General features: G+C 39.1%; 1 protein-coding gene and 1 long non-coding RNA gene across 2 annotated transcripts; one reads left to right on the plus strand and one right to left on the minus strand.

Annotated features, from left to right (window-relative positions):
• Window positions 1-544: 544 nt before the first annotated feature.
• slc49a3 (solute carrier family 49 member 3) lies at window positions 545-22167 on the minus strand. The gene is made up of 11 exons (XM_085789254.1): window positions 21920-22167; window positions 21650-21885; window positions 11269-11427; window positions 9735-9951; window positions 8579-8655; window positions 7230-7367; window positions 5672-5788; window positions 5393-5545; window positions 3803-3960; window positions 3607-3710; window positions 545-1778 (listed from the first exon to the last, which is right to left on the minus strand). Exons 2-11 carry the CDS (start codon window positions 21845-21847, stop codon window positions 1585-1587), a joined length of 1515 nt encoding a protein of 504 aa, XP_085645380.1. The 5' UTR covers window positions 21848-21885; window positions 21920-22167; the 3' UTR covers window positions 545-1584.
• LOC146979392 (uncharacterized) lies at window positions 21446-24983 on the plus strand. The gene is made up of 3 exons (XR_015036871.1): window positions 21446-21537; window positions 22100-22208; window positions 24965-24983. It is a non-coding gene; the product is annotated as an uncharacterized LOC146979392 (long non-coding RNA).
• The last annotated feature ends 1345 nt before the right edge of the window (window positions 24984-26328 follow it).

Raw genomic sequence — 26328 nt, forward strand, 5'->3', positions numbered from 1 at the left:
TGGTAAATCATTTCAGTCTTTTTTTGTCTTTGATTTTAAACTTTAAATGTGATTTTTGAGTTTTAATTAGTGAAAATAATTTTAGTATTTTAAATAAAGGTTTTCAGTTGCAGCCTCACCCTTTGAGTGATACTGATTTAATTTAGTATTTCTGTGTGATGATTAACTGAAGCAGAAGAGAAATAGCAAAAGGGTTGTAACAAAGAAAACACAATGTAAAAATCTCATTGACCTGGTTTTGTTTTATTAGAGAAACTGGAACTTGTATTTTCAGATGTTATGTGCCTCAAACATGATCAAGTCTAAACAGGTTTAAATCCAGTTCAACAAAACAACAAAATGCCTCTTTAACACAAAAATGATAAGTCACATGATTAAATGAACATTAAACATTCAGAGCAGTTAAAATACAAATGTGTCATCTCCCATTAACAGAACATTTATTCATCTTTTTGTTGATGATTCAATTCCAATTAAATTCAGTTTTTTATATATATATATATATATATATATATATATATATATATATATATATATATATATATATATAACAAACACATGATTGAGACGTTACAGAGAGAAACTCAGCAGCTGGAGTTTCTTCCTCCTTCTATTGCACAAAAACCCAAAACTGTCTGTTTTACAAAATTAAGGCTTTAACGAGTCCGTGCAGTCGTTATGGGTTCATTAGTGGCACAGAAGTAGAATTACACATTTGGATTTTAACAAACATTTAAAAACATTTGTTTTTCAGAAATCTGACAGACACGTTAAGTTAATGTTTTTTCTCTCTCTTTGTTAGTGAACAGTTTTGCAGTTTTACAGTGTTTTGTTTAGCACCGAAGCATCAGATCCAGATGTGATGACATATCAGGTGAGAGCAGTAAAGCATCTGAGAATTAAAGTGGATCCACGGTTTGTTTTAAACAGTGGTGAGAAACAAGCAACAAGATTAAAGCAGCATTTGTTCAGGGAATGTAGATACGTACGTTTTACATACAGGTCCGTTAGGATGTAACTGTTTAATTCTAATCAAATATAAAAAGTGTTTCCTCCTTTGCTCTCGTCCTTCAATGCCACTCTTTCATCTGCGAGACCAGAGGTTTAAATCCACTTAACGTCAAACCCACAATCACATTTGGGTGAATTAACGGGACTCAGAATCCGTCTTCATTTCCACTCCTGTTGCTAAATCAAAAAGGTAAATAAATAATCACTTCAATCTCTTGATCAGATCACCAGTCAGAGAGTCGGTTTTAAAGCTCACACACACACAAACACCTGCCACAGTAGAAAAGCAAACATATTCACATGTTGAGTGTTTTTTTTTCTCAGTTTGATACAGAAACACGTTTTCCAAGAGTCGCTGGAGTTATGAAAGAATCTGTTGAGCTTATTTCTGCCGATAAATCATCAGTTTATCTGGTTTTTGTTTCTAAGTTTGGTCCAAATATCAAAAGAATCGTTGTGATAAAAAAAGAAACTTGCGTCCCATTAGTCTGAGGTCACTGGAATCAGCTTTTCCACACTGTCTCGTATCGATCGGTAGGTGTGGTAATACCCATAATTCCCTCTGTTTCTGCCTCACGTGCCCACGCTGCCGGGTACGTTGTCATTGCTGTCGGTGTTGTTGTTGACGCCGGGCGCCGTGGCGTTGGGCCGGCCGGTCCCGTACGTGGCCGCCTCCTCGGCCTCCAGCCGCCGGTACCGGGTGTTGAAGAGCAGGACGAAGCCGCAGGTGAAGAGGCTGCAGAGTCCGGCCAGGACCAGCGACGGCACTGAAGGCCACAAAACCAACAGGTCAAAGGTCACGACGGCTTCGACACAACAACAACTCAACTAGTGAACGCTGATAAAAACAACCAACTATTGATCATATTATTGATTTTTCTCCTTTATTTACCGTTTGTTTTTGACAGGGACATTGCATTGCTCTCAGCCGTCTACTTTCTGAATTAGTAACTGAGTTACTACATTATAAGAGTAACTAATTTTTACTTTTTTATTAAATGCTTAAAGCAGAAGTAAGCTGAATTTTTGTGTTAATATAAGTCTTAAATAGTTGTATCTTCCGACAGCAATCACTTATATAGAGTGATTGGTCTGAAACACGGGTCTGTCAGTCACTCTGCTCTGCTCTGAGCCGAGGAGAAAACTTTCCTTGTATCCTACAAGCTTTATCCAATGAGGAGAGAGAACGGCATAAAGGGGCGGTCCTCTCTGTGTGTGCAGCCAAGGGATGCGCCTGAATGTGGTGGCGTAGGGACGAGGACCAATAGATCCATGACGAGGGCGGGGGCTGCTAACTCCGTCGGCTGACAAGAAGTTATGGTGCGTTCAAGGCAGCCCGTAACTCGTGTTTTTTCGACCTGTGAACTCGTACCAGTTCAATCTGGTACGAGTTCACGGGTCGGAAGTTACGAGTGGCCGTTATAGTGCACGTTCAACTTTCACAGGCAACAGGAAGAAAAAACACGAGTTGTGGGTTGCCTGGAACGCTACAAAGTCGTAAGTCGTGATTTGAAGCCATAATTTACGGTTTCAAAAGCCTGCCTGGAACGCAGCATTAGCCCAAACGACCGGATCGCTTACTTCTGCTTTAAATATGTGAAATTATTTGGTCTCACCTCCCTGACCTCCTGTTTATCTGGAAATAACCAACTTTGTTCCAGATAAACGGCTTTTTTCCGACTAGTTGATGGACTGAAAAAACTTGGTGTGTTATTATTTTGTGTAATGGTGCATTTCATTGTCAGTAACGGTAGCGGCGTTATAACGGGGGCAACAGTAACTTTCTGGATTAATCGTTACTGAAAAATGTAGCGCCATTATTTTATAACACCGTTATTCCTATCACTGCTGCTAAGACAAAGAATCTAACACTATAATAATAAAACATAAACAAATATAAAACAGATCATAATGAACCAAACAGAAAAACAAAGTAAACACGAATTAAAAATTAAAATTACAGATGATATAATAAAACACAGCCTACGTATATAATTTTTTCAAAATAAGACAAATTCTGCTTAAAAACATAATAATATATATATGAAAACTAAACTACCTCATGGTGTAAAAGAGTAAAAGTAAGAAACGTATAACTCAAGTAAAGTACAGATACACTTCATATACTTCTCCACTGTTACACCTGTGGTTACTATAGTGACACGTGTTTTCAAAGTGACAGTGTGTGAGCTGAAATATTAAATACACACTGTTTTCATGTGAACATTTATAAACTGTTATTGTAAATGTTGTTGTTTTTTAAAATCTTTTTTTATACATTCATATAAACAGACGGTTCATAAAGTTGAAGCAGAAACAAGAGTTTCCTACCTGCATCAATAAATAAAAAACAACTGATCAAAAGTCGAAACACGACAATGAAAATGCAAACTCGCAAAACACTGAGGATGAATAATTCATCCATCGGTTTCTGCTCCGCAAAGTTTCCTGGTGAAAGTTTTTCTACTTTAATAGAAATCCTTCAGCTGAGGTCAGAGCACACACACACACACACACACACACACACACACACACACACACACACACACACAGAAACACACACACACTGTGTCGGTGTGACATCACGTGACCCACCTCTCCAGCTCAGCACGTCGTCGCCACACGTGGACAGCGGCGAGTCGGCCAGACGTGTGGTCAGCGCCTGGAGGAGGACGATGTAGAGGACGGACTGGACCTGACTGAGGAGGAAGGACACGTCAAGCTGACTGTGTGTGTGTGTGTGTGTGTGTGTGTGTGTGTGTGTGTGTGTGTGTGTTTGTGACGTCCGTACCCTGACACGAAGATGAGGCCGGCGGACGTGGCCTCTCCCACCGGGTACGAACACTCGACAGAAAGCTCCATGGCGACCGGGTAGATGGAGAAGCCGAAGAAGCCGAAGAGAGAGCAGACGGCGGCCACGGCCACTTGCTGCCGCGGCAACAGGGACACCTGAGGGACGGCGAGGAGGGCGGACAGGTCAACACATCAACATTACTGCAAATACAGTAAATACAAACTGTACTGATAAAATGTCAGGATGTTAAATCAGGGTATATACAGGAATCTTGAAGTTAATTCTAACACCTTTTTAAGACTTTTTCAAGACCTTCTCAATATTTTTCAATATCTCACCGCCACGTCAAGGTGTAACCATTTACATCAGTGACACTTTTTTACTTTTTTCAGTTTTAGTTTGTGATAAAGACTGTAGATCACTATGATACAACAGAATTCAAAATAGGTTAGGATAATAAATCAAAGGCAAAATTTATCAAAAAAACAACAACAAAAAAACATTGCTCCACTCTCAAAAAACAAAAACAACAATCTTCTTTTCTTTTTATGTACCGGTTCATCTTTGTTTTTTAATAAAACGAATAAATTCACACACTTTCACAATGTTTTTTAGGACTCAAACTCTTGGACAGCCAATTCAGAAAAAATACCTTCAAAATTTAAGACTTTATAAAGTTGTGAAAAGACTTTTTAATACTTTTTAAGGGTCTTCATTTTCCCAAAATTGATTTATCACCTTTTAATACTTTTCAAGACCCCGCGGATACCTTGTAAATATATTTCCATAGACTCTTTTTCTTTGTGTCTGTTTATAAAAATGCAGTACATAGATCCAGGATCACAGAGCGTTACAACCGGAGGAAGAATAAAGTTTTGTGTCCTCTACTTGACCCCTCGCTGTGATTTTATTCAGACTCTACTGTAGTGAGCTGCTGCTGCTGCTGCTGCTGTTGTTTTATTTATTCACTCTACAGTAAAAATCTGTCAAAACATCCAGAACCGACGACGTCACTTTAAAGAGTTTGTGCATCACGCACTGTGAATGTTTCCTGTGTTTGTTTACCCATCAGCTCCTCACTGGGTCACACTCACTCACTGCAGACGTTATAAAGAAACTGTTAACTTATTATCCATTCATCTCTTTCTGTTCAAAGCTTTTGGTTTGATTCATCATTGATCCTAAATTAATACATAAACTCAGATTTAATGACCCATATTTTCATGGCTATTTCTTGACATCATGTAATTAATTGTTATTTCTCTGCTATTTCTTGACATTATCACGTAATTAACTGTAATTTCTCTGCTATTTCTTGACATTATCATGTAATTAATTTTTATTTCTTGTCTATATGTAATTAATTGTTATTTCTTGGCTATTTCTTGACATTACTGTATTAAATTGTTATTTCTTGTCTATTTCTTGACATTACTATGTAATTAATTGCCATTTCTTGGCTTTTTTTTGATATTATCACGTAATCAATTGTTATTTCTTGGCTATTTTTTGACATTATCACGTAATTAATTGTTATTGGTCATGTTCCCGAGCTTCAATCTCCTGTTTCCCGTCTCATGCTCTCACCACGGCGAAGGCGATGCAGGCCAGAGCGCTGAAGCTCATGTTGACCTTTGTGGCTTCGATGAACATCTTGGTCTTGTCGACGAAGAGCCCCAGAGCGCCGGCGCCCACGATGCCGAACACGATGAAGAGAGCGCCGCACAAGCCGGCGAAGTCCTGCAGGGTTCAGACGTCACAGCTTTGAAAAACATTCAGCACAGAGTACATAAAAAGAGTCTGACGTGTTTAACATCTGTTGTTGTTGCTGATGCTTCTTTCGTCTCGGTGTCGTTCTGGACTTACGTCGGTGTATCCCTGCACGCACAGGATCTGCTCCAGCAGCGTGGAGAAGCAGGTGAAGGCAGCGATGCCCGAGCCGAAGCAGAGCAGCAGGATGAGGTAGGCTTTGTTCTTCAGCAGCTGCAGAGAGAGGACGAGGTAGAAAAACATCAGACTTCTGTCGCCGGGTTAAGTTTGAAACAGATCGTAATGACAAAACAAGATTTAACTTGATGAAATGATTCAAAAACGAGTGAAGACAAGTGTGAGAACAGTTGGACCGGACATAAACCAAACAGAAAAACAAAGTAAAGACGAGTGAAGAGGACAAAATAATTATTGCGGATGATGTAATAAAACGCTTAAAACATTATAATATATCTAAAAACTATACTAAACTACTTCATTGTGTAAAGGAGTAAAAGTCAGAGGTAAAACACTAAATTCAAGGGTAAGTTTGTGTCACATAGAGAGGGAGCAGAGAGTCTAACAGGTGTTGCATTATGGGAAATCCAAGATCTAGTGTTTCGCATATTATGGGCTAAAACTGGATTATAACATCAGTGTTTAACTTTTAAACCAGATCATGGTTTGGGTTCCAAATTATAGATTAAAATGATTAAGATTCAATAATGTTTAAACTGAGGTTTGTTTTAACTTAATTTATTCAGACAGTTGAATAAATTTACAACGTTTACAATGTCCGCTGACTGAAATTGGAAAGGGAAATTAAGAGACAAGACTCAACTCATTTGGGTTTTATAATGAAGATGGATTTGAATGTTAGTGTTTAGGAGCTGAACAGGTGAACTGTAGTAACAGAAACATCTGCAGCAACAGATGCTGCAACATCATGAGTGCTGTCAAAGTGGCTTTTTTTCCAACAGTGTGCTGTTTCATTCAGTGAACATCAAGTGTAAGAGAGTTGAGGAGCGGTGTCATTAACTACGTCTGGTCCCTTTTAATTAAACTCAGTTTGAATTCAGTGTTAAGTTTCATTTGAAATGGTGCAACAACTTGGTTTAATTTTTTTTTGTTATTAAACTTTTTATTTGAAGGAAAAAACAGCTCATACATGTTGCTCTAAATTTTGTACACGTATCATCAAGTCTTATCATCAAAGCAGATAAAGAAAGAAAAAAACAAATCACACCATTACAAAAGCACCTACACTCTCTATTGCAGTACTCCTACAGTACACAGGTATACTTGTACCTAAACTGAAAGGCAGAACTTGGTTTAATTTTAAACCTGGATTAACTCATTTTAAATCTAGTTTTACTAAATTCTGATTAAAGCTTTTATCTTAGATTAAATAAACCTTGTTGGAGCAGTCCACCTTAAGAGTCTCGATATCTTGACCTCTTCTTGACCCTTTGTTTTGACTTTATGGTGCAAATGTAAATTACTAATTAAATTACTATTAATTACTATTTCTAATTATTATTATTATTAAGTACAACTGCAGAGTAACTACTGTCATACTTTTTATGACTTGTTTTCGTCCGTTGAACGTGTGTTGTGTTGTGTTGTTTTCTTGAACTGTGCGTTCTGTGTTGTTTTCTGTCTTTGTGTCTTTTACCAGTTTGATCCCCTGTATGAACGGCTCTGACGCGGCGGCCTCGGCGCTGGCTGACGGTGGCGTTGGCGGGGCGCTGCTCCGTATCCCCGCTATCGCCAGGACACAGATGACGCATGCTGGAATGGCGTAGACCAGCATCTGGAGGAGGACACACACACACACACACACACAGAAATATAATATGATGATAAATGGATGTTAGCGACTTAAATCAGAGACAGTTTATCATCGTTAGCAGGTGAGGAGGCCGGAGCCTCCGACACACAGAGCTGAGCTGCTGCTGCTGCTGCTTCTCTCCGTTATGAGCTGCGATGCGTCAGTGGCCGGTGGGAATCCAGAGGTTTCTAGGCCAGCTGAGGTTTTTTTTAGATTTTGTTTTAGCCATTTTTCCTTTTACTGGACAGTTCACATTAAGACATGGAGGGAGGGAGGGAGGGAGGGAGGGAGGGAAGGAGGGAGGGAGGGAGGACACAAAGGCCCCCAGCCACTTCCAGTCCTGGATGCTCAGTGTGAAGGAGGTTGATGTATTTTCTCTCTGTTTTTGTTTTGTATTTGTTCAATGACGTGAAAATTAATACATGTTGTTTATTGATGCCTCAACAGCAGCTTATTAATGATCCATAAGAAGATATATTTGTGATTTTAACAACCAGAAAACATCTCCAGTGTTGTTTTCCATCTCTTTTCTCAGCTTCTCTAGTAACAACAGGTCGACATCAGCCAATCAGAAGAGAAAGGTGATCCAATTAAAAAATAGAGCAGATTTCAGAATAAATAAAGAGTTGGATGGATGGTGGGTCCAGGTGGTGGTGGGCGGGGCTTTGGGTGACTGCTTTGTTGTGACATCACAAAGTGACAGGAAGTCCTGATGGCTGGTTTTAAGGCTCAGTTTCTGAATACAGGCTGTGTGCATTTCTCTGTGGACTGAGGCTTTGATACTTTCACAGTATTAATATTGAACCTAGAGCTGCTTTATAATCACACTACACATGGACATCTACCTTTATACTGTATGGAGCTTTAACACAAACATCTACCTTTATACTGTTTGGAGCTTTTAAATTGATTACATTATTTACGTATTTCACTAAGTTTATGGTAACTGCAGTTCACCAGCTGCTCTCTAACCGTCTCTGCTGCTGCTCTCAGTAAATGTCCTAAATAATCCTGATAATCCTCTTCAGCATCATTACACAGTCATTTCATCCATGGTTAATATTTTTAAGAAGACAGGGGGAGATCAGGGCTAATAATTGATTATTGGAGAATTTTAACCATCGACCTTGAGGCTGAGTCTGGATCTTCGTTAAGGCGCCGATAAAGACTTCAGACTTCTGAGTGTCACTCACCAGGTTTGGTATCTGTGCGGCCGTTGGAGCCATCAGAGGAGAGATGATGTTAGCGAGCAGGACGCCCAGTGGATTGGCTGAGGAGGAGAAAAGAGAAGTGGGACTGGGGGTCATTCTGGTTTCTGTGCTTTATAAAGAATCAGTGCAGGTCGACTCCACTTCTACTTCCATGTTATTCACCTCTGTTTTTAAGCTTTAACACAAAAACCTAGAGCATCGACCCCCAAACCTGCAGCTTCCTGCTCCACCTTCAATAACATTCCTGTTTAATCTCTTGTTTAAACATTCAGTGTTTGTTTTTGTTGGTTTGATTTTTTTATATTCCTGTGCATAATAAAAATAAAAATATTGCGCAAAACAAAGTTATTTTTACATCGCATGTTTACGTTAGGACATGTGAATGTTGAGTTTGCTGACATGCTGAAACTCTCAGTTCCTGCTTTAATTGATTCACAGACAACGACTTGAGACACGAGCAATGACACTAAATACCATTTACAAATAGCTAAAACAATAGCGACAAAATAAAATGTATTTTATCTGTGGGTCAAATTAACCTGGATAAAAGTTTTAATTTAACTTTCACCTCTTTTTCCCACATGAGCTTTATAAAAATAAATGAGCAAAATATTTTCTTTGTTTCAGTTTTGTGGTGATCATTCTGGAGTAAATAACATTAATCAGTGAATATTTTTGGATGCCTGTGAGTTTCAAATCGTCCTTGTTCTTGTTTTTTTTTGTTTTTTTTCCTCACATTTACTTTTACATCAATAGTATTTCAACACCCAGTATGACAATTCATTTTACAAGTGGTCTTAGTAGACAAACTACAGTCAGCATAATTTTTTAAATATATATTTATGTAAAAATAAATCAGAAAAAAACTTTGAATAATCAAATACTTTAAAAAAAAAAAAAACTTGTAAAAAAGCTTTCTAAGCGTTTTTAGTATCCTCCATTTAAGTCTTGGTCACGTCCTGTTAATAAATGAGTCTAATTAAAGGACTTCTCATTTAAAGTGGCAGAAATGAAGAAAGTCACAATAAGTTACAGTAAACACACTCCCAACATCTGTATTATTGATAAAGTAGTTTTGGTTCGTGTGTTTTATATGTATTCTGTACATTATGTGTTATGATGTGACTCTGTAACTCACACATGGAGGCGATGGTGTTGGCCGTGGCCCGCTGGTGGTCGGGGAACCAGAGCGCCGCCAGCTTGGTGGGGGTGAAGATGATGAGGGGCTGAGCCAGGGCTCCGAGCGTCTGACCCAACATCACGATGATGTAACGCACTTCAGTCGGCTCGGTGGGCGGCGTGCCGAGGAAACGCAGCAGGGCGCCGAACATGTTCAGACCGGCGCCCAGGATCAACTGCAGGTCAGGAGACAGGTGAGGTGAGAGGACGGCGGTTTTAATCGGTCACCGAGTGCAGGACGTTTCTTAAATTTAAACTACTGAATAAAAGCAACGTGGACATTAAATCACATGGGTTGGACTGTAAACATAAGACTAAAGGAGCTAACATGGCGGATAACATCAGTCTACACAGCTGTAAATTTAAATTTATGTATAAAACAAGAATATAAAGTCTGACCGGCTGGATTCAATTAGTTCAATTAGATTTAACTCTGTATTTGTGACAGTTCTTTATACAACACATTGGTGAATGAAGAGTGAAATGAGAATACAACACATTTTTTTAATCTCCTCATTCATTCAGATAGTTTCTGTTCTTACATGTATGAACTGTCTTTATCTTTTATTTTATTACCTCTTTATTCATATTTAGTGTTTTTGTTGTTTTTGGCACCAACTTGTACAACAAAGTAAACTCCAAATGAACTCGTGCTCCTGAGACAACAGATTAATTTTATGACCTCCTAATTTAGATCCCTGTTCAGTTTTGTAGATTTAAAAACAGTTTCACACCTGAATGTCCTTGTGTGAATCTGTAGTGTGTGCAGCCGCATGAGTCACATGCACAGGTAAAACATTTGTCTGGACGTCAACATGAAAATATCAAATCAATATCTCCTTTTAATCCAGTGCTGTCAGTTGATAAAAGCACAGTGTAGAAACAACTGGTTTTTTTTTTAATTTCCTAAATAAAATGTATAAACAAAATAGAGTTCACGGCCAAACAACAAATACATCAGTTGTTTACAACAGAGTGTCAGCTCCACTTTGAAGAAAACAGAATAAAGTCATAATATTACAACAATGAAGTCTTCTAAAGTCCTTTACAACATATTATGACTTTTTTTCTTCTCAATTTTGACTTAACTCTCATAAACTTTTTTTTTTTCCTCAAAATTATGATATTATTCTTCAAATTGAATGTTTCTTTTCTCCCTGAAACTACTACTCCTTTATTTAATTTTTATTTTCTCTTTTTCCTAACAATGGAATGAAGGCAATTAAGGAAGTGGGACAAGTAATCGATTTATGATTTGGGGAAAAGGGGTGGGATTCAATAGGCACAGCTTCTTCTCACTCCTTTTTGAATATATATGATTATGCCTTTATGTTTTTGTTTCCAAATGTTGTTCTTCAACTTGTTCATGTCATTTACATATGAAGGGACAAACTGAAATTGTGCCTTATTTTGTTTTACATGTGCGAAATGAATATTTAAAAACTGTTACAAACAAACATATTATTAGTTCTACGAGCTTGTAGTTTCTGTACCGTGACCCGTAGTCCCACGGTGTCCAGCATCCATGTGGTCCCAAAGCTGACGGGAATGGCCACCACCATGTAGATCATTGACAACCAGTTGATTTCCTCCAGACCGACCTTCAGGTACTGGGCCGACTGGTCTGCTACTGGTGCAAAGGTCAGCCATAACTGGGGAGGAGGACACAGTAGCAGTAAACAACCATTACAAAATGATGACACGATTAGGTAACTTTGTATTTAAGAACTGGATATTGATTATTGTTGAAAGGTACACAAGATGTCTAAATAGCACACCAGCAACATCCTGCAGAAAGATTTACAAAGATTTTAACAACATGTAAAACTACTGTCTGTGTTTCACTGAGAGCAGACAAAAGGATAAAAGCACGAATGTCTTTTAGTAAATCCGCTCTCACTGAGCGACGGTTTGACCTGTGACCTCTGCCTGAGCTTTAAAATGTCAACATAAAAAACAAAAAGAGAGAGAAATGAAAAGGTAAAAACTGAAAGATGAGTCATTTTGGCAGGACGACAATAATGAAATTTCAGCTCTTTCTCCTCTGTCATTTGATTTCTGTCACATATTGTTTTGATTCAATGAAATTATTACACTGTCTCTCTGCTGTAGATTTATAAAAGTGAATTATGACCAAACAACTAAATAACCACAAACAGGATTCACCTCTTCATGGTTTATCTGCCTCCACCACAAACTAGCTCCATGTTAAATCCCTGTTTATCTTTTTATAAGTAAAATATAGTTACTAGTTAACTGTGTGAAACGTTGACCATCGAACGCTCAGTGGACATTTGAAGAAATGTTTGTTTCCACTTTTTGGTTATGTAATTATAAACGTATGTTAATATGCAATAATATACGAGCTGATTAAACACATTGCTTTTGCATAGCGAAATCATCAGGATAAATACACAGGTGAATAGGACGCAAGTACCGTAGGTCAGGTAGCTTAAATAAAAACAGAAAATAATTATATTTTCAATAAAATAAAAAGAAATACACTAAAAAGTGTGTTATGCTTTAGTTTACAGCTGTCAAACTCCAGTGTATTTTCTCCGTTCACAGCTCCACTGTGCGTTTTAATATCAGATTTCCTCATTCATCTAAAAAAAAAGTCACGAAACCTGCTGGACTCATTGTTTAACGAAAGAGGAAATGACGAAATGACTTTGTTCGGCTCATGTGAGTAGAGTGAGAATCGGTTTTATTCCAGATTGTCGTGCTCTCACATGACCAGTCAGCAGCCAGACTCGGGAGCACGAGAACCAGGAAGAACTGACAAAACCGTGAAGCCTGAAGAAAAACCCTGTGATATTTCAGGACTTTAGTGACTTTTAAAGAGATTTTTTGTGTTTTCTTTACTAATAATTACATTTATTTTATATGTAACAATAATAATAATACATTGTACTACCAGTTATGTAAAATATAAACTGTATTACCATGGATTAACCTACCATGGCATTTTATATGATTAACTAAACCTCACCTTGACAACACTGAACTACTGGTTACAGATTCATTGAACTACATTAACAGTCCAAGTTAAAATCACAACAATTAGATAAGATTTTTGTTTTTAGATGTTTTATTAATAGAAAATGTTTCAAAAACCCATCTGTCCTTGTATTGATTATGGGGTGGAGGGGTTTTCAGGGCAACAGATGAAGGGAACACGGTCTTTCACAAGGATAATGTAGAGAAAACGAGTGTATTTACATTCACTTTAAAGTCAGTGGGTTGTTACTGTTTGTTGGCTGCAGTAACTTTACCTCTTAAATGTCACATAAACACGACGCCCACTCGCAGTGATTGGAAAAGATAGAAACCAGTTAACACAGATTTATTTATCTCCACAGATTCCTGCAGAGACAAACATGAAACCTGATTTCTCGGGCATGTGCAGGCAACAACCAGGCGATTAAATATGAATTATTTCTTTCTTTTTTTATGCGTAATGTGGAGGGATTAACCAGGCGGAGACCACACAGGCAGCAGCAGCAGCACAAGTCTCTGTTTAGTGGACAATGGAAAAAAAAAAACCCTAATTGTTGTGGAGCTGAGTCGAGTCGGTCAGCTGATCAGGACACACAAAGACGGTGCTGTCTCCGTTCAGAGGCATTTTACATTTCCACACGTCTCCGCCCTCGGTTAAACTTTAGATCCATTCTGACTTCAGACTCCCTTCACACCTTTATTTCACCACCACAGACCCACAGGTTTCCTCTACTGGAGTTTCATATTGTATTGAAACTATAGTGACTCATACAAACGTGAAAACAAGTCACTTCAATACAAATGCATGAGAAAGGTTATATTTATAATATAGCCATTACATTTTCTCACTTGATTGTCTATAAAATGCATGAATGTAACACTGTCTACTGTTTTCTGCTATAAATTAATAAACTCTTAATTGAGTGTTTTAATACAATTATAGACAGAAAGATTAATTATTGGATCATATTATGTCATTTTACACTGAGAAACTGGGTTTGAGGGCATTTAGAAACAAGCACAGTACAAACATTATTTTTACACTGTAAAATGCCTTTTCTTTCTTTCTTTCTTTCTTTCTTTCTTCCTTTTAAAGGAGTTTCAGTAATGTTTTATGAAAGTAAGACGTTTTTCAGACGGATTTTTTATTTTATGTGTCAAAGTTTCATACATTAATTTCAGTGTCTACTAACACTGTCTATTGTTTTCTAATTTTTCTCCTCACTTGAGTGTTTTAATACAATCATAAATTAGACAGAAAGATAAATTGATGGATCATCATATTGTGTCATTTTGTACTGTATATCAAATTAGAAACTGGGTTTGAGGGCATTTAGAAACAAGCACAAACATTATTTCTACAATGTAAAATGTCTTTTTTTTTCTTAAAAGATTGTTTTAAAAGATCTTTTTAAAGGGACAACGAGGAGTTTTCGAAAAGCGAAGCGTTTTCACACTACATTTATGAGCCTCCGCGCGCACCGTAAAATTCTTTGACCGGCGCAAGACGGACTCATGTTTTCATTCATCAATAATTAAAGTCAGAGGTTCAAAGAGGTTCACATACCATCGTAGTTCCGACCATAAACGGCGATTCGGCTGCGTTATTCTCATGACTCGCCACGAAGGAAACGCTGGTCGGCTCGACCATTAACAAATAAGAACATTACAATATCACGGAAAAGTCAATTTCCAGTAGTTCAACCCCAACTAAGTATTGAGTGCATATAGATGGACATAGTTTTCAGAAGGCCAACATTTCTATATTAAAAATGCTTTAAAAAAAAATCCTTTGCAATATTTCCATTTTGGAGGTACTGATTTTTAGGTCTTCACTGAATGTTAGTCATAATTATTACTATTAAAATAAACTGAATAAATAAAGACATGGGATGTTTCATTCAGTGTGTAATGGACATATAGGCCTAATAATGTGTTAGTTTCACTTTAATTGAACACATTCTACATCGCGGAGGCGACGTCTTTAAGGCTTCCTTCACCTCTGAAACGGGGCATGTCCGGTGCACAGCTCCACGGACATGCACCGTTAATATAATACATCCATGACACGCACGGGGGGAAAAAACAGCGTCGCTGTCGCACCGATGCACGCGGATACGCGCCGCTTAACGAGCACGCACGTCGCGCGTCTACATTGGAGGTCGGCTGTTATCAGTGTAATCAGAGACCATGAATGAGTTCGCCGTGATTGTCACTGTCAGCCTGTTAGAAAAACATTTTACTGACCCCAGCTGAGACGCTGAGACCCCCCCCCCCTCCTCCTCAAAAACAAAAACTCTTCGGATCTGAACGAGTCACACAAGTCACCTAATTGGTCATGAAAAAAGCGAGTTTCGCTTTTCGGCGCGCTGTTTGCATCCCTGAATAATAACAAAATAATGATAGAGACAGAACGATTTATCGAAAATGGGCCCATTAACAAGTGTGGGTAGCGGAGATTCATCCACATTAACGTGAGACTTTTTTTTATAACCGAATAGAAACTCCTCGTTGTCCCTTTAAAGATGTTTCAGTTGTGTTTTTTATGAAAGTAAGTCACTTTTTAGACAGATTTCTATTCTATGTGTCTCTCTCTCTAACCTGATTCCCCTTTGCTGTTGGCCTTGTAATAGTCACATTCAAATGCGTCTGTAAATGGATCAACTGTTTATTTTCTTCTGTGTGTTGCAGGGAAATCTTAGGTAGGTATTGTGGCTTATCCTATTTTTCGTCTGCGGTTGATTTGGATGATTCCTCTGAAAATCCCACATAAGAGAAACTGGAAAGTCACATGTATCCTTCGCTCAGGCTTCCTCCATGCTGGGGCGTATTATCTGAGGATCCCTGCTAAATCAATTTACCAGACTAACCATCTCCAGTGTCACGCAGATTGATGTCTCGCTGGCTCGTCGGCTGTTATTCGCCACATCATGAATAACTCTCCAGCAGCCGAGCATCCTTTGTGAGAGGAGACACCGGTCCCCCGTGAACAAAAGGGGGCTCGGAGAGAGGACGAGTCCTGTGGGAGCTGGACGTAGGTGAGGGAGGGAGGGGGCTCAGTTTGCATGACTGAGGGAGGCACGCTTGCTTCCAGGCACACTCTGTTTTCACAATGACAACATCCCCCAGGGAATAGATATCAAGTTTCAATAAACCTGTGATGGCAGCGCGTGTCTTCAACCCGCTGTGTTCACCTCCACATCTGCTAGAGGAGGCTTGAAGAGAGGCAATAAGATGTTTCTGAATATTAATGAGAATGAAAAAAAGGCACTATTTTTATTTTTCATATTTACTTTGTAGTGGATTTTTTGTTTGTTTTGGTCGGAATTAGTGCATCTCTGTCTAACTGTGTCCCTAAAAACTACAATTAATTAAATGATTGATTGGTTAATTAATTAAAGATAATTACCTTGCTGTGATATTATGACAACAAACAAAGCACAATGGATCCACATAATCTGCATTTAAACACACTTCCTCTATTCGGTAAAAGTGTTGGAGGGACTTTGAGTTGAGCCCAGTTTGTCATGTTTATAACTTGAGATCCAGATGTTCAGAGGGTTTCTAATGTGATGCAGCTGTGTCGTCTTCCTCAAATAAACAGGACTGGTGATTGACTTTAGTAAAAAAAAAACCTGAATAAAGCAGTTTCATGCTAAAAAAATCAGTGTTTCTCCACTATTCTGACTGATGCTAACCTTTGCTCAGCTTGTTTTTCTGAAAACTTCAGATCCCAACTTTCAGAAGCCTTTAAACATAAGACACAATCCCATTTCTCTTTTTTACCCCTACCCCTTCCCCTACCCCTTGCCCCTCGCCCCTTGAAACGGAGCTACAAGGGGTAGGGGTAGAAAGTCAACCCCTCCGAATTGGGACATCCCTTCAACAGTCACATACGTCATCACGTAGTCTCACTGGCTTTTTTACGTAAGCTGATGCGACGAGCTTTTGCCAGAAGTCAAATAGCCGTGTACCATATAACTTAATAAAATAAGATAAAACTTAATGCAGACTGATCGGTTCATTGTAAAACATTTATTTACTGATGTAAATGTGGTGATTTCTGTATGTGCAGAGCCCAGAGGCAGCTGCCTGCTCCTCTGTCTGACACATGAAGCTTCACTTTTCATCCAAATAACTAATGCTACTGCCACAACCACAATTGTCAGATTTCATCAATTAGACCAACATTTAAATGCTAAAAAGAATTTAACATGCTGGTGGTAAACCTCTAAAAACCCGCGGATAAGTTAATTAACGACCGCCTTCTCTCCCGGCAGGACCGGGACGAGGACGTAATTTGGCCGGCGGAGCAGCTCTGCAGGCCGGCTGCTGCCTCTGTGAGGAGCCGCTCCTCCTGGAGCTTCACTTCTCCGAAAAATCGTCGGAGCAAACTTCTAACCAGCCGTCATTTGGGTAAACTAACCGCACATTTGGGACCTAAACAGTTACTTTCTCGCAAGAAAAAATATTAAAACTTAAGAAAGTGACGTAATAACAGTGCTACAGCAAGAAATAAAACAGCTTTTCGTTTTACAGCCACTGCTGCCGGCTGCCGCAAGATGCATTATGGGAAACTTTTCATACCCCTCCGTTTGGAGTGTGCCTCTGAAAAATCTCCGTTTGGAGGGGTATGTAGCCCTACCACTTCCCCCTACCCCTCTGTCCTAACGGGGATTGGGACACCCCTACCCCTACACGTGAACGCGCAAAACGGAGGGGTAGGGGTAAGTGGTAGGGCCAAGGGGCGAAATGGGATTGGGCCAAATTATCCATAGATAGAAGGTCCCTTATCTCATTAGTAAACAGGAGGACTGGAGATTAACCTGGGTAAAAACACTAAACAAAGCAGTTCCTTGGTTAACAGGAACTGTGATTACGTTTACATGCAGTCAACAACCCTTTCATAATCTGAATATGCTCATATTCCCGAAAATGACCCCTGGGTTACCCGAATATTTGGTCATGTATACGGCTATCGGGATATCCCCATCGAAAGGAAACATTAATTTGTGTTCTGTGCATGTTCTATTCGCAAGGAATCTTGGTCTTTTGAGTACAGGAACTACTCGTAAACATGGCGAAACGCAAGATAACACTACACTTCTGGAGCGAGGAGGAAAGTAGTGAAAGACATGAACATCATGTCTTTTGTAGACGGTAGACAGTACTGGGATAGTGAGATCGCCGTGCTGCTGTTGTTGTCGCTGTGCGTTGCTCTGTGCGTCGCTGTTTTGATCGGGATATCCCAATTGATTACAATTACCATGTATAAGAGTCCTGCACGGGTCCAATTTTGGAAATGCAGGACTCTACCGTGTATACAGGAATAACTCTGTTTGCTCAACAAATGTTTCAGAAACCGGAATGTTGAGCCTAACCCGAATATTGACTGCATGTAAAGTCACTGCTGCTAACTTTTACTCAAGTTAATTTTCAGATAACTTAAAGGTATTCAGAAAAGAAAATAGAATTTGAGCCCACTATGGGTCTTAAATTAGTGTAATCACTCATCTATCAGACGATGTAGCCCAAACTTTGTGCAAAGTTCTATTTTCGTGTAAATCCGGGGTGAAAGGGGGGTAGGTTTTTTTTTCGCATTGGATAATACAGGCGCGCAAATTTTATGCGTCACGTTGCTCACGATTCATCAGCCAGTGATATTGGATCCGTCATCAGTCTATCAAGACGTATTTTGTGTGACGACGCTCTGCGGACTACAAATCTGGTGTCCCACAAAAAATACGTCAGCAACTGACACGGGAAAGGGCGGCAGTTGGTGTGTGACGTCACCTACGCGACTTGTAGTCTTTCTGGTTACGGACTCTTCGGGATTTTATTTTACAATAGTTTTACAACAAACGGCCGATTTCTCGGCATGAAACGTGATGTTTTAAACAGGTAGAGGACATATTTTTTTGTCATGGCGCAATTCAAACGGATCACAAAATAAATCTTGGACTCCCATTCATTCGTATGGAGACTTTTTTCGAATTGAGGACCCATGGGGCTGCTTCCGCTTCGGCACTCTATATCCCGCCCACTCAAATTTGTTTTCCTTACTCGGGTAAACTTGTGCAGCAACTCGTGGAAGGATGCGCCTCAAACAGAACAAACAGCCATTTCTGAACACCTTTAAAGGGATAGTTCACCCTAGAATGATATTTCGCTCATTATCTACTCACCCTCATGTTGACTAAGGGCTGGGAGAAGTTTCAGAGTCCACCGTCCCTTCTCTGAGTTACAGGGGGTCTTGGCGTAGCAGTGCATGTCCATATACGGTTGCAAAGGGACACCAGAGCTCTTCGTAAAAAAACACACACAAAAAAACATCCAAATACCTCCATGCTGCTCGTATGTAATGTCCGTCTTGTGCTGAAGCCCCAAATTGCGTAATTGTCCCGAAAAAAATTAAATAAGTCTATATTTTAAGCTTGTTTGTAGCGGAAGCTTCTCGAAGCTCCTCTTCCTGGTCCGTCCAAATCTCGCGTGATTCGCAGTAACCGCACTGACGCCGGCGCAAATCACGCGAGATTTGGACGGACCAGGAAGAGGAGCTTTGAGAAGCTTCCGCTACAAACAAGCTTATAATATAGACTTATTTAATTTTTTTCGGGACAATTACGCAATTTGGGGCTTCAGCACAAGACGGACATTACATACGAGCATCATGGAGGTATTTGGATGTTTTTTTGTGTGTGTTTTTTACGAAGAGCTCTGGTGTCCCTTTGCAACCGTTATATGGACATGCACTGCTACGCCAAGACCCCCTCTAACTCAGAGAAGGGACGGTGGACTCTGAAACTTCTCCCAGCCCTTAGTCAACATGAGGGTGAGTAGATAATGAGCGAAATATCATTCTAGGGTGAACTATCCCTTTAAGCTCCAAACTTTCATAAGTCTTTTAACATGGGCCAAACTATCCAGAGGTGTGTTCATCTCTCCAAAATAAACAAGAAGATGGGAGATTAATTTTTACCACAGAATAAACCAGTTTCTCATTAAAGCAGCTACAAGAATTTTCAAGTGGTAGGTTTCTCTTTGCAGATCCTCTCCCAGTATCAGCCATGACGAAATTTAGCCTTGTTTTTACTGGCTAGCATAGCAGCAACTCAATGTGCCGTATATCGTTTTGTCTGGTGGACTGACCCGACCACTGATTCCCCAAGGTAAAGAGTTAGGCTACACTGTTAATAAATAGCTTATCTTCCAACCAATGGCCTCATTTGCTGTTGTAAGTCATACAGAGACATCAGCAGAAAAAGACACTTTTGCATTTCCAGTTAGAAGTTATTTGTAGTTGGTTTAAAACAAAAACTGTGTTTGACCGCTGCTAACTTTTACTCAGATTATTTTTTCCGATAACATAACATTGCAACTTTCAGAAGTCTTTTAACGTGAGCCAAATTATCCACAGATGTGTCATCTCTGTAACAAGATCTGATATCTTGTATCTTGTATTTTTGATTATTCGTTTGTTTTTGTTACTCTTATATAACTGAAAATGCCTTAAATAAAGTTGTTTAAAAAAAAAAAAAGATGTGTCATCTCTGTGAAATAAAAGAATGAATAAACCAGTTTCTCGTTAACTGTTAACGTTTTGACTTAGCACGTTATAAAATCTTGTGATTTTGACAAAAACGGTCAAAATGTAGCTAAATACGGTATCTAAAAAAACGGTCTTAAAACTGGTTGAAGTAGACGATTTTCGACCTGCAACTGTTGACCGACGACTTTTCGAGACAATGGGATTTTCATTTGTGATAAATTGATAATGTAAGCCCAACCGTCACTATGCAAGGCAAGGCAAGGCATCTTTATTTACCAAGGCCATTACCATTTTTTAACACGGAAAAGTTATATTAAAGCAGAAGTAAGCGATCCGGTCGTTTTGGCTAATGCTGCGTTCCAGGCAGGCTTTTGAAACCGTAAATTACAGCTTCAAGTCACAACTTACGACTTTGTAGCGTTCCAGGCAACCCACTCGTGTTTTTCCGACCTGTTTTACCGGTGAAAGTCACTATAACGGCCACTCGTAACTTCCGACCCGTGAACTCGTACCAGATCGAACTGGTCGGATATTTATTCTTTTGTTTGGTTTAACGGCGGTTAGCAACCGTTGACGGATATATATTCTTCTGTTCGGTTCATGACACGGATGTATAATAGATCCATGGTTCGGTTCCTGTTGTTGTTTGTTGATGTTTCCCTTTACCGGGCGGACTGTGACAGCTGCAGCACAGAGGCGGGACTTCCGCCGGGTGGCTCGTTCCGACCAATCAGAGGCTAATTGCAGCAACGCACTTCCGTCAGGCCAGACTACCACATTCACGGCGTCCCTTGGCTGCACACACAGCCCTGCATGCCGTTCTCTCTCCTCATTGGATAAAAACTGTAGGATACGAGAAATGTTTTCTCCTCGGCTCAGAGCAGAGCAGAGGGACTGACAGACCCGTGTTTCGGTCCAAACACTCTATGTAAGTGATTGCTGTCGGAAGATATAACTATTTAAGACTTAGGCTATATTAACACAAATATATCACTTACTTCTGCTTTAATCATTTAACTTTGTTGTTAAATATCTGTTAAATAATCAAAATGTAAAAACTGTAACGGGGAAAAAATACGATTTTCGACCTGTCAATCAAACAACTACACCGTTCGCGCATGCGCAGAGGAGACCTGCTGCTGCAGCCGTTGACAGTTTACCTTGATTTAAATTAACGACTTTTCGTGACGATGGGATTTTCATTTGTGATCATGTAAGTTCAGACATTTTAACACGGAAAAAATATACGCTACATTTTTTTTTTTTAAGTTTGTTGTTAAATGTTAGTTAAACATTGAGTGAAACAAACTACAGACGTTACTCACCATTGCATTGGAGCAGTTTAGCAGACAGAGCACGAACAGCACCAGCCACCTCCTCTTGTAAACTTTAAACACCAACAGTTTCCTCAGCTCCGGGTTTGGTCCCGTCGGGACACGGGAGGAAACAGTCTGAACCTCGGAGGAATAAACCTGTCGTTCTTCATCTTCACCGCCGCCGCCGCCGCCGACATGATTCTCCATTTAGTGTCCGATTGGTTTTTGTTGTTGACAGGTTTTTCCTCCGCCGCCGCCGGGGTTGAAAACTGTTAACACCGTGCAGCAGCAGACATCTCAAAGCGGCATCACGAAGTTTTTATACCGTCGTCTGTGGAGAGGAGGGGAAAAAAGCCAACAGAGCCGTTGTGAATCCTTTTAAATACAAATAATTAATCCATTGTTGTCTTCTGTGGGATTTCCTTTTTATGTCTTTCAGTGGACGCCGGGAAAAATCAGGTCAGCCTGCCTGGGAGAACTCGTCCAACCCGAACATCATCACTGTAGTTCAGCCCGAGAGTGTCATGTACTGTACCAGAGATCCTCCACCGAGAGGATGCTTCACTCGGTGAGTAAAACAACCGCCCGCCTACAACTTCTGACACCTGTATTTTTGTTGACCTTCACAAACCAAATAGTTCAATTTACATATTTGAAATGACTGAGAAACAGTACAAAAAGCAAATACAATAGAAAATCAGACACTTGTTTTGCAGATTGTTTTCTCCAATAATTGATCAACTTATCAAAACAATAAAACAAACCAGTCAGACTCTTCATGTCAAAAACCTCATAAAAGTGTAGGCTAGATATTCAACTATTTGTAATTTTAGTTTTAAAAAGTTTATTTCAAACGTGGTTTGATTCATTTAATCATGTTTAATTTTTATTTAATTATGTATATTTTCCCTTGGGTGTACATTTATGTGTTTAGACACATGCATGTTTGTCTTGGGTCTTGGATTTTTGGCAAATACAGACATAGACGAGACGGTAGTGTCAGTAATAACTGCTGTCACTCATCCATGTATGCATGGGTTTTGGGGTGGTAGGGGAAATAACAAATAACAGGAAATGTATCATGTTTCATTGACGTTTTGCTTCAATTTGTCCTGTGATGACAAATTTGCACATGAAAATGTTGCTGCATTAAGAGTGTTGTCCTCCCCCAGTGGCGATTTCTCTTTTCTTGTGGCTAGAAACAGGAGCAGAGTGAGACGTCGTCACATCGTCAACTTCTCTGATTGGCAACACACTCCTCCCTCCCTTTAACCCTTTAATCCCTTGTTTGTGTCTTGTCACCTCTGTTGTTCAGTTTCGGGGGAAAAAGAAAGTGATACTCAGAGAAACAGAGATTCACCTGTGTTCACCTGTGGCACGTGTATCAACATCAATGGTCTCTTGGTCTTTTGTGCGCATAAATTTTTATTTTTTGCTAAAATTAAAGTGCAAACCAAATCATCCATTTCATTACACAATGCAATCAGTGTGAATACAATAAATTGTTCTTCTATTTTAGCTTGAGGTTACGTAGTATTCATGACACAAAAATACATTAATATGTGTTTTATCTATTCTGCACAATAAAAGATTGAAGGAGCAGCAATAGATAGGAAAACATGAGAATAACCATTTTTTGCCACCTATCTTACAAATACATATTTATAGAGCATCCAGCGATAGGCCTATCGTCATTTAAACCCAGTCTAAAGTCAAGCTGCAGTCACAATAGCCTTGGATTTGACTGTCTGATTACCGGTACATGCAAAAGATTTAAGCATTTTATAATATATTCAAGTGAGTGCCTTGGAAATCACATTTAACTATAAGTTATTTGCAACTTTTTCTTACACAGCTTTACTGACTTTTAGAAAAAGACTCAGACTTGATTGAATTAATCTTGATCAAAAGCCTTGTACGGTTTAAATTGAGTTACAGTACCTCCATCCTGCACAAAGAATAAGCGATGCAGGTGGGGAGCTCTGTATCTATCTCCTGAGGAAGTCTCAGTTTCTGGAGTTTGGAGTTCAACCCCTGAATAGAAATGTGGCTGCAGTGTGGAGCTGAATCCTAAGTGGGGATGTAAGAGACTTTAAAACTTCTGAGGCTCAACTCTGCAGATGTCGGCCTGGGATTTTTGGCAACTGTGACCACTTTTCTGTTTTGTTTCAGTCATTATTTCCAGTTGAGAGCGTGCGGCTCACAGGACTTCATGACAATAGTTCAACCACATGTTTTTCACGGCTCAGGCCACAGTCTCAGCCACGCTCACACCAAATCAACCACACCAATCCCTCACGTAACCCCCGGTCACCTTCATCTTCACTTGACCATAACTCTTTTTAACTTTATACCTCAACTGGACCTTTTTAAAACTTCAACATCAACACAATAAGTTTAAAAAATCTTCTGCTAATTAAAGACCTTTTGGACATAAATCAACCCCAGAAACAAAAAGCTCCTCTGGTATTTACAGCTGCTTTAAATGAAAGGTTTTAAAATGTTTTTTAAAGGATAAAAGTCACTTTTAAGTCGTCACGGTTCAGTTTAAAACTTAAGAAGGAGGACACATAACTATTTAATGATTTGAAGCAAGGATGCACAATAAGCAACAAACATCATACTGCAAGCACTTGGTCACATCGTTGTTTCGATGACATTGTGATTGAATGTGCAGCACTTCAACCGTCACTATAAAGGACCTTCAAGACAAGGAGCTGTTGATGGCAACTTCTATCAGTATGGATCATTTAATAACTCACTTTTGTGACATTTCTTCAACACAAGTGAAAAAAAACAAAGAAAAAAGGTCAAATTTAACAAGATGTGCAAATAAATAAGAAGCCCGCTCACTGTGAAACATATGGGACTCATGTTCTTTGCATGTTTTTTTTTTTGACACGTCAGTGACAACCGTATAAAGACACCCCTCAAAGAACCTGTCACAAATATAATTGTTTTAAGGATTAATGTAAATTTTAAAAAAGTGTCAATGAACAAGAAAACCACCCAACACAACTCATCAGCGCAGAGATCAAACAATTAACTACAAAATACCACACATCGACCAGATGGAAAATGTATTTAATTCTTTTGAAACACTAGAAAAAATAGGACCCCAGATGACGTCGACTTTGGAGGATGAGTTGCTGTATGAGATCTGAATCTCTTCTAGTTTTATAAAGTGTAGCTACAACATCTGTCGGCCAGCAGCAGATGTGAGAGGGAGGGAGGTGTCAGAAAGATTGAATCTGCTGTTGGTGGCCGTCAGGGGACCACCGTCCATTCTGGGGACCATTAACTTCTCTCTCTTTTTCTATAAAGCTTCATCTCAGTCCGTCCTACGGTGGCCCTGAGGACTTAACGCACTGCAGCTTAAGAAAACACCTGCAAAGACATGAATAAACTCACAAAAGTGTTTCTGGGGGACACAAAAAAGTGATGGACTGTGGTTGTTTACACTTCAGACAGCTTTCTGTTGGTGCAGTTTCAAAAGGTGAGTTTGTTTAGTTTATTATAATGTCCACTGTTTCCCATTAATTAACGAGTCTGTGGCGGTCCCCCCCCCCGACCCCCCTCCGTCGGCCGACCCGACAAATTCATCCTGTGGGACGGACTGGACCCTCTGGTGGGCCTGTTTTGGCCCATGGGCCATATGTTTGACACCCCTGTTTGCCAAATTTTATTAAAATGTTGGAGCCTGTATTTCAAAACGTGTCTTTTTCTTTCCAGATGGAGTTGGAGTCTGCCCGACTTGTGATAATGTGAGGATACTTTTTTATTTGCTATTATGAGACTGTATGAGATAAAACATTGTTGTGTTTTGCTTTTTTGAAGGTTTCAGATACCCCAAGAATAATGAGTAGGGGTTCTGGCTTTATCTACAATAAAATATAATATATTATTCCTAATAGGCCAACAGCTGCAGAATATAAAAACACTGTCATGTGACTATAAGTACAAAAACAACTCTACAGTTAATAATTTAGGACAAAAAAAGGATGTGGGACAACTTGAGCCAATCAAAAGCACCAATAATAAAACAATAAGAGATATTAAAAAAAAACAAACAAAAAAAAACGTTCACATGGCTGGAGGTAACCTTTTATTTATTTCCCTCTCTAATTAATAATGAATGAGACACTCTGTGGATCAATTTTAAAAATTAGTTGCACTCGTTCACCCCGCCTCCCCCTCTTATCCCCTCCTTCTATGGAGGTACATTTGTGTCTTTATTATTCAATCAAAAAACATGTTGATTTAAACAAAAAAGATATTTTCAATCAAAACAAACTTCACTTCAATTAATCAAAAACAAACAAACAAAAAACATTTCAATCAAAGAAAAAAAGGGTTTGAATGCAAAAAGAATATTTGAGACCCAAAAAATTGCATTTGAGCACTTTTTTTCTTTGATTGAAAAGGTTTTTGTTTTGATTGAGGTGAGTTATTATTTGATTGAAAATATTTTTTGGATTAAAGAAATCTTTTTTGTATTTGGGCTATATTATGGGTAGGATATTTGTGTCTTCATCAGTCAAAAAAAGCTGATTTAAACAAATACATTTTTTTCAATCAAATAATAACTCACTTCAATAAAAAAAAAAAATTCAATCAAAGAAAAAAAGGGTTCACAAGCAATTTTTGGGATCTCAAATATTTTTTTCTCTTTCAAACACATTTTTGTG

Source organism: Trachurus japonicus, chromosome 10 (genome assembly GCF_045865225.1).
Source record: "Trachurus japonicus isolate A0001 chromosome 10, Traja_1.0".
Classification (NCBI taxonomy): domain Eukaryota; kingdom Metazoa; phylum Chordata; class Actinopteri; order Carangiformes; family Carangidae; genus Trachurus; species Trachurus japonicus.

Coding starts and splice junctions, on each gene's coding strand:
- slc49a3 (XM_085789254.1), bottom strand. CDS start 21,847: ATGGAGAATCATGTCGGCGGCGGCGGCGGCGGTGAAGATGAAGAACGA. Junction 3,961..5,392: donor CCTGCATCGCCTTCGCCGTG/GTGAGAGCATGA, acceptor GCCGTCCCTCAG/GTGTCCCTGTTGCCGCGGCA. Junction 1,779..3,606: donor CGACGTGCTGAGCTGGAGAG/GTGGGTCACGTG, acceptor TGTGGCCTTCAG/TGCCGTCGCTGGTCCTGGCC.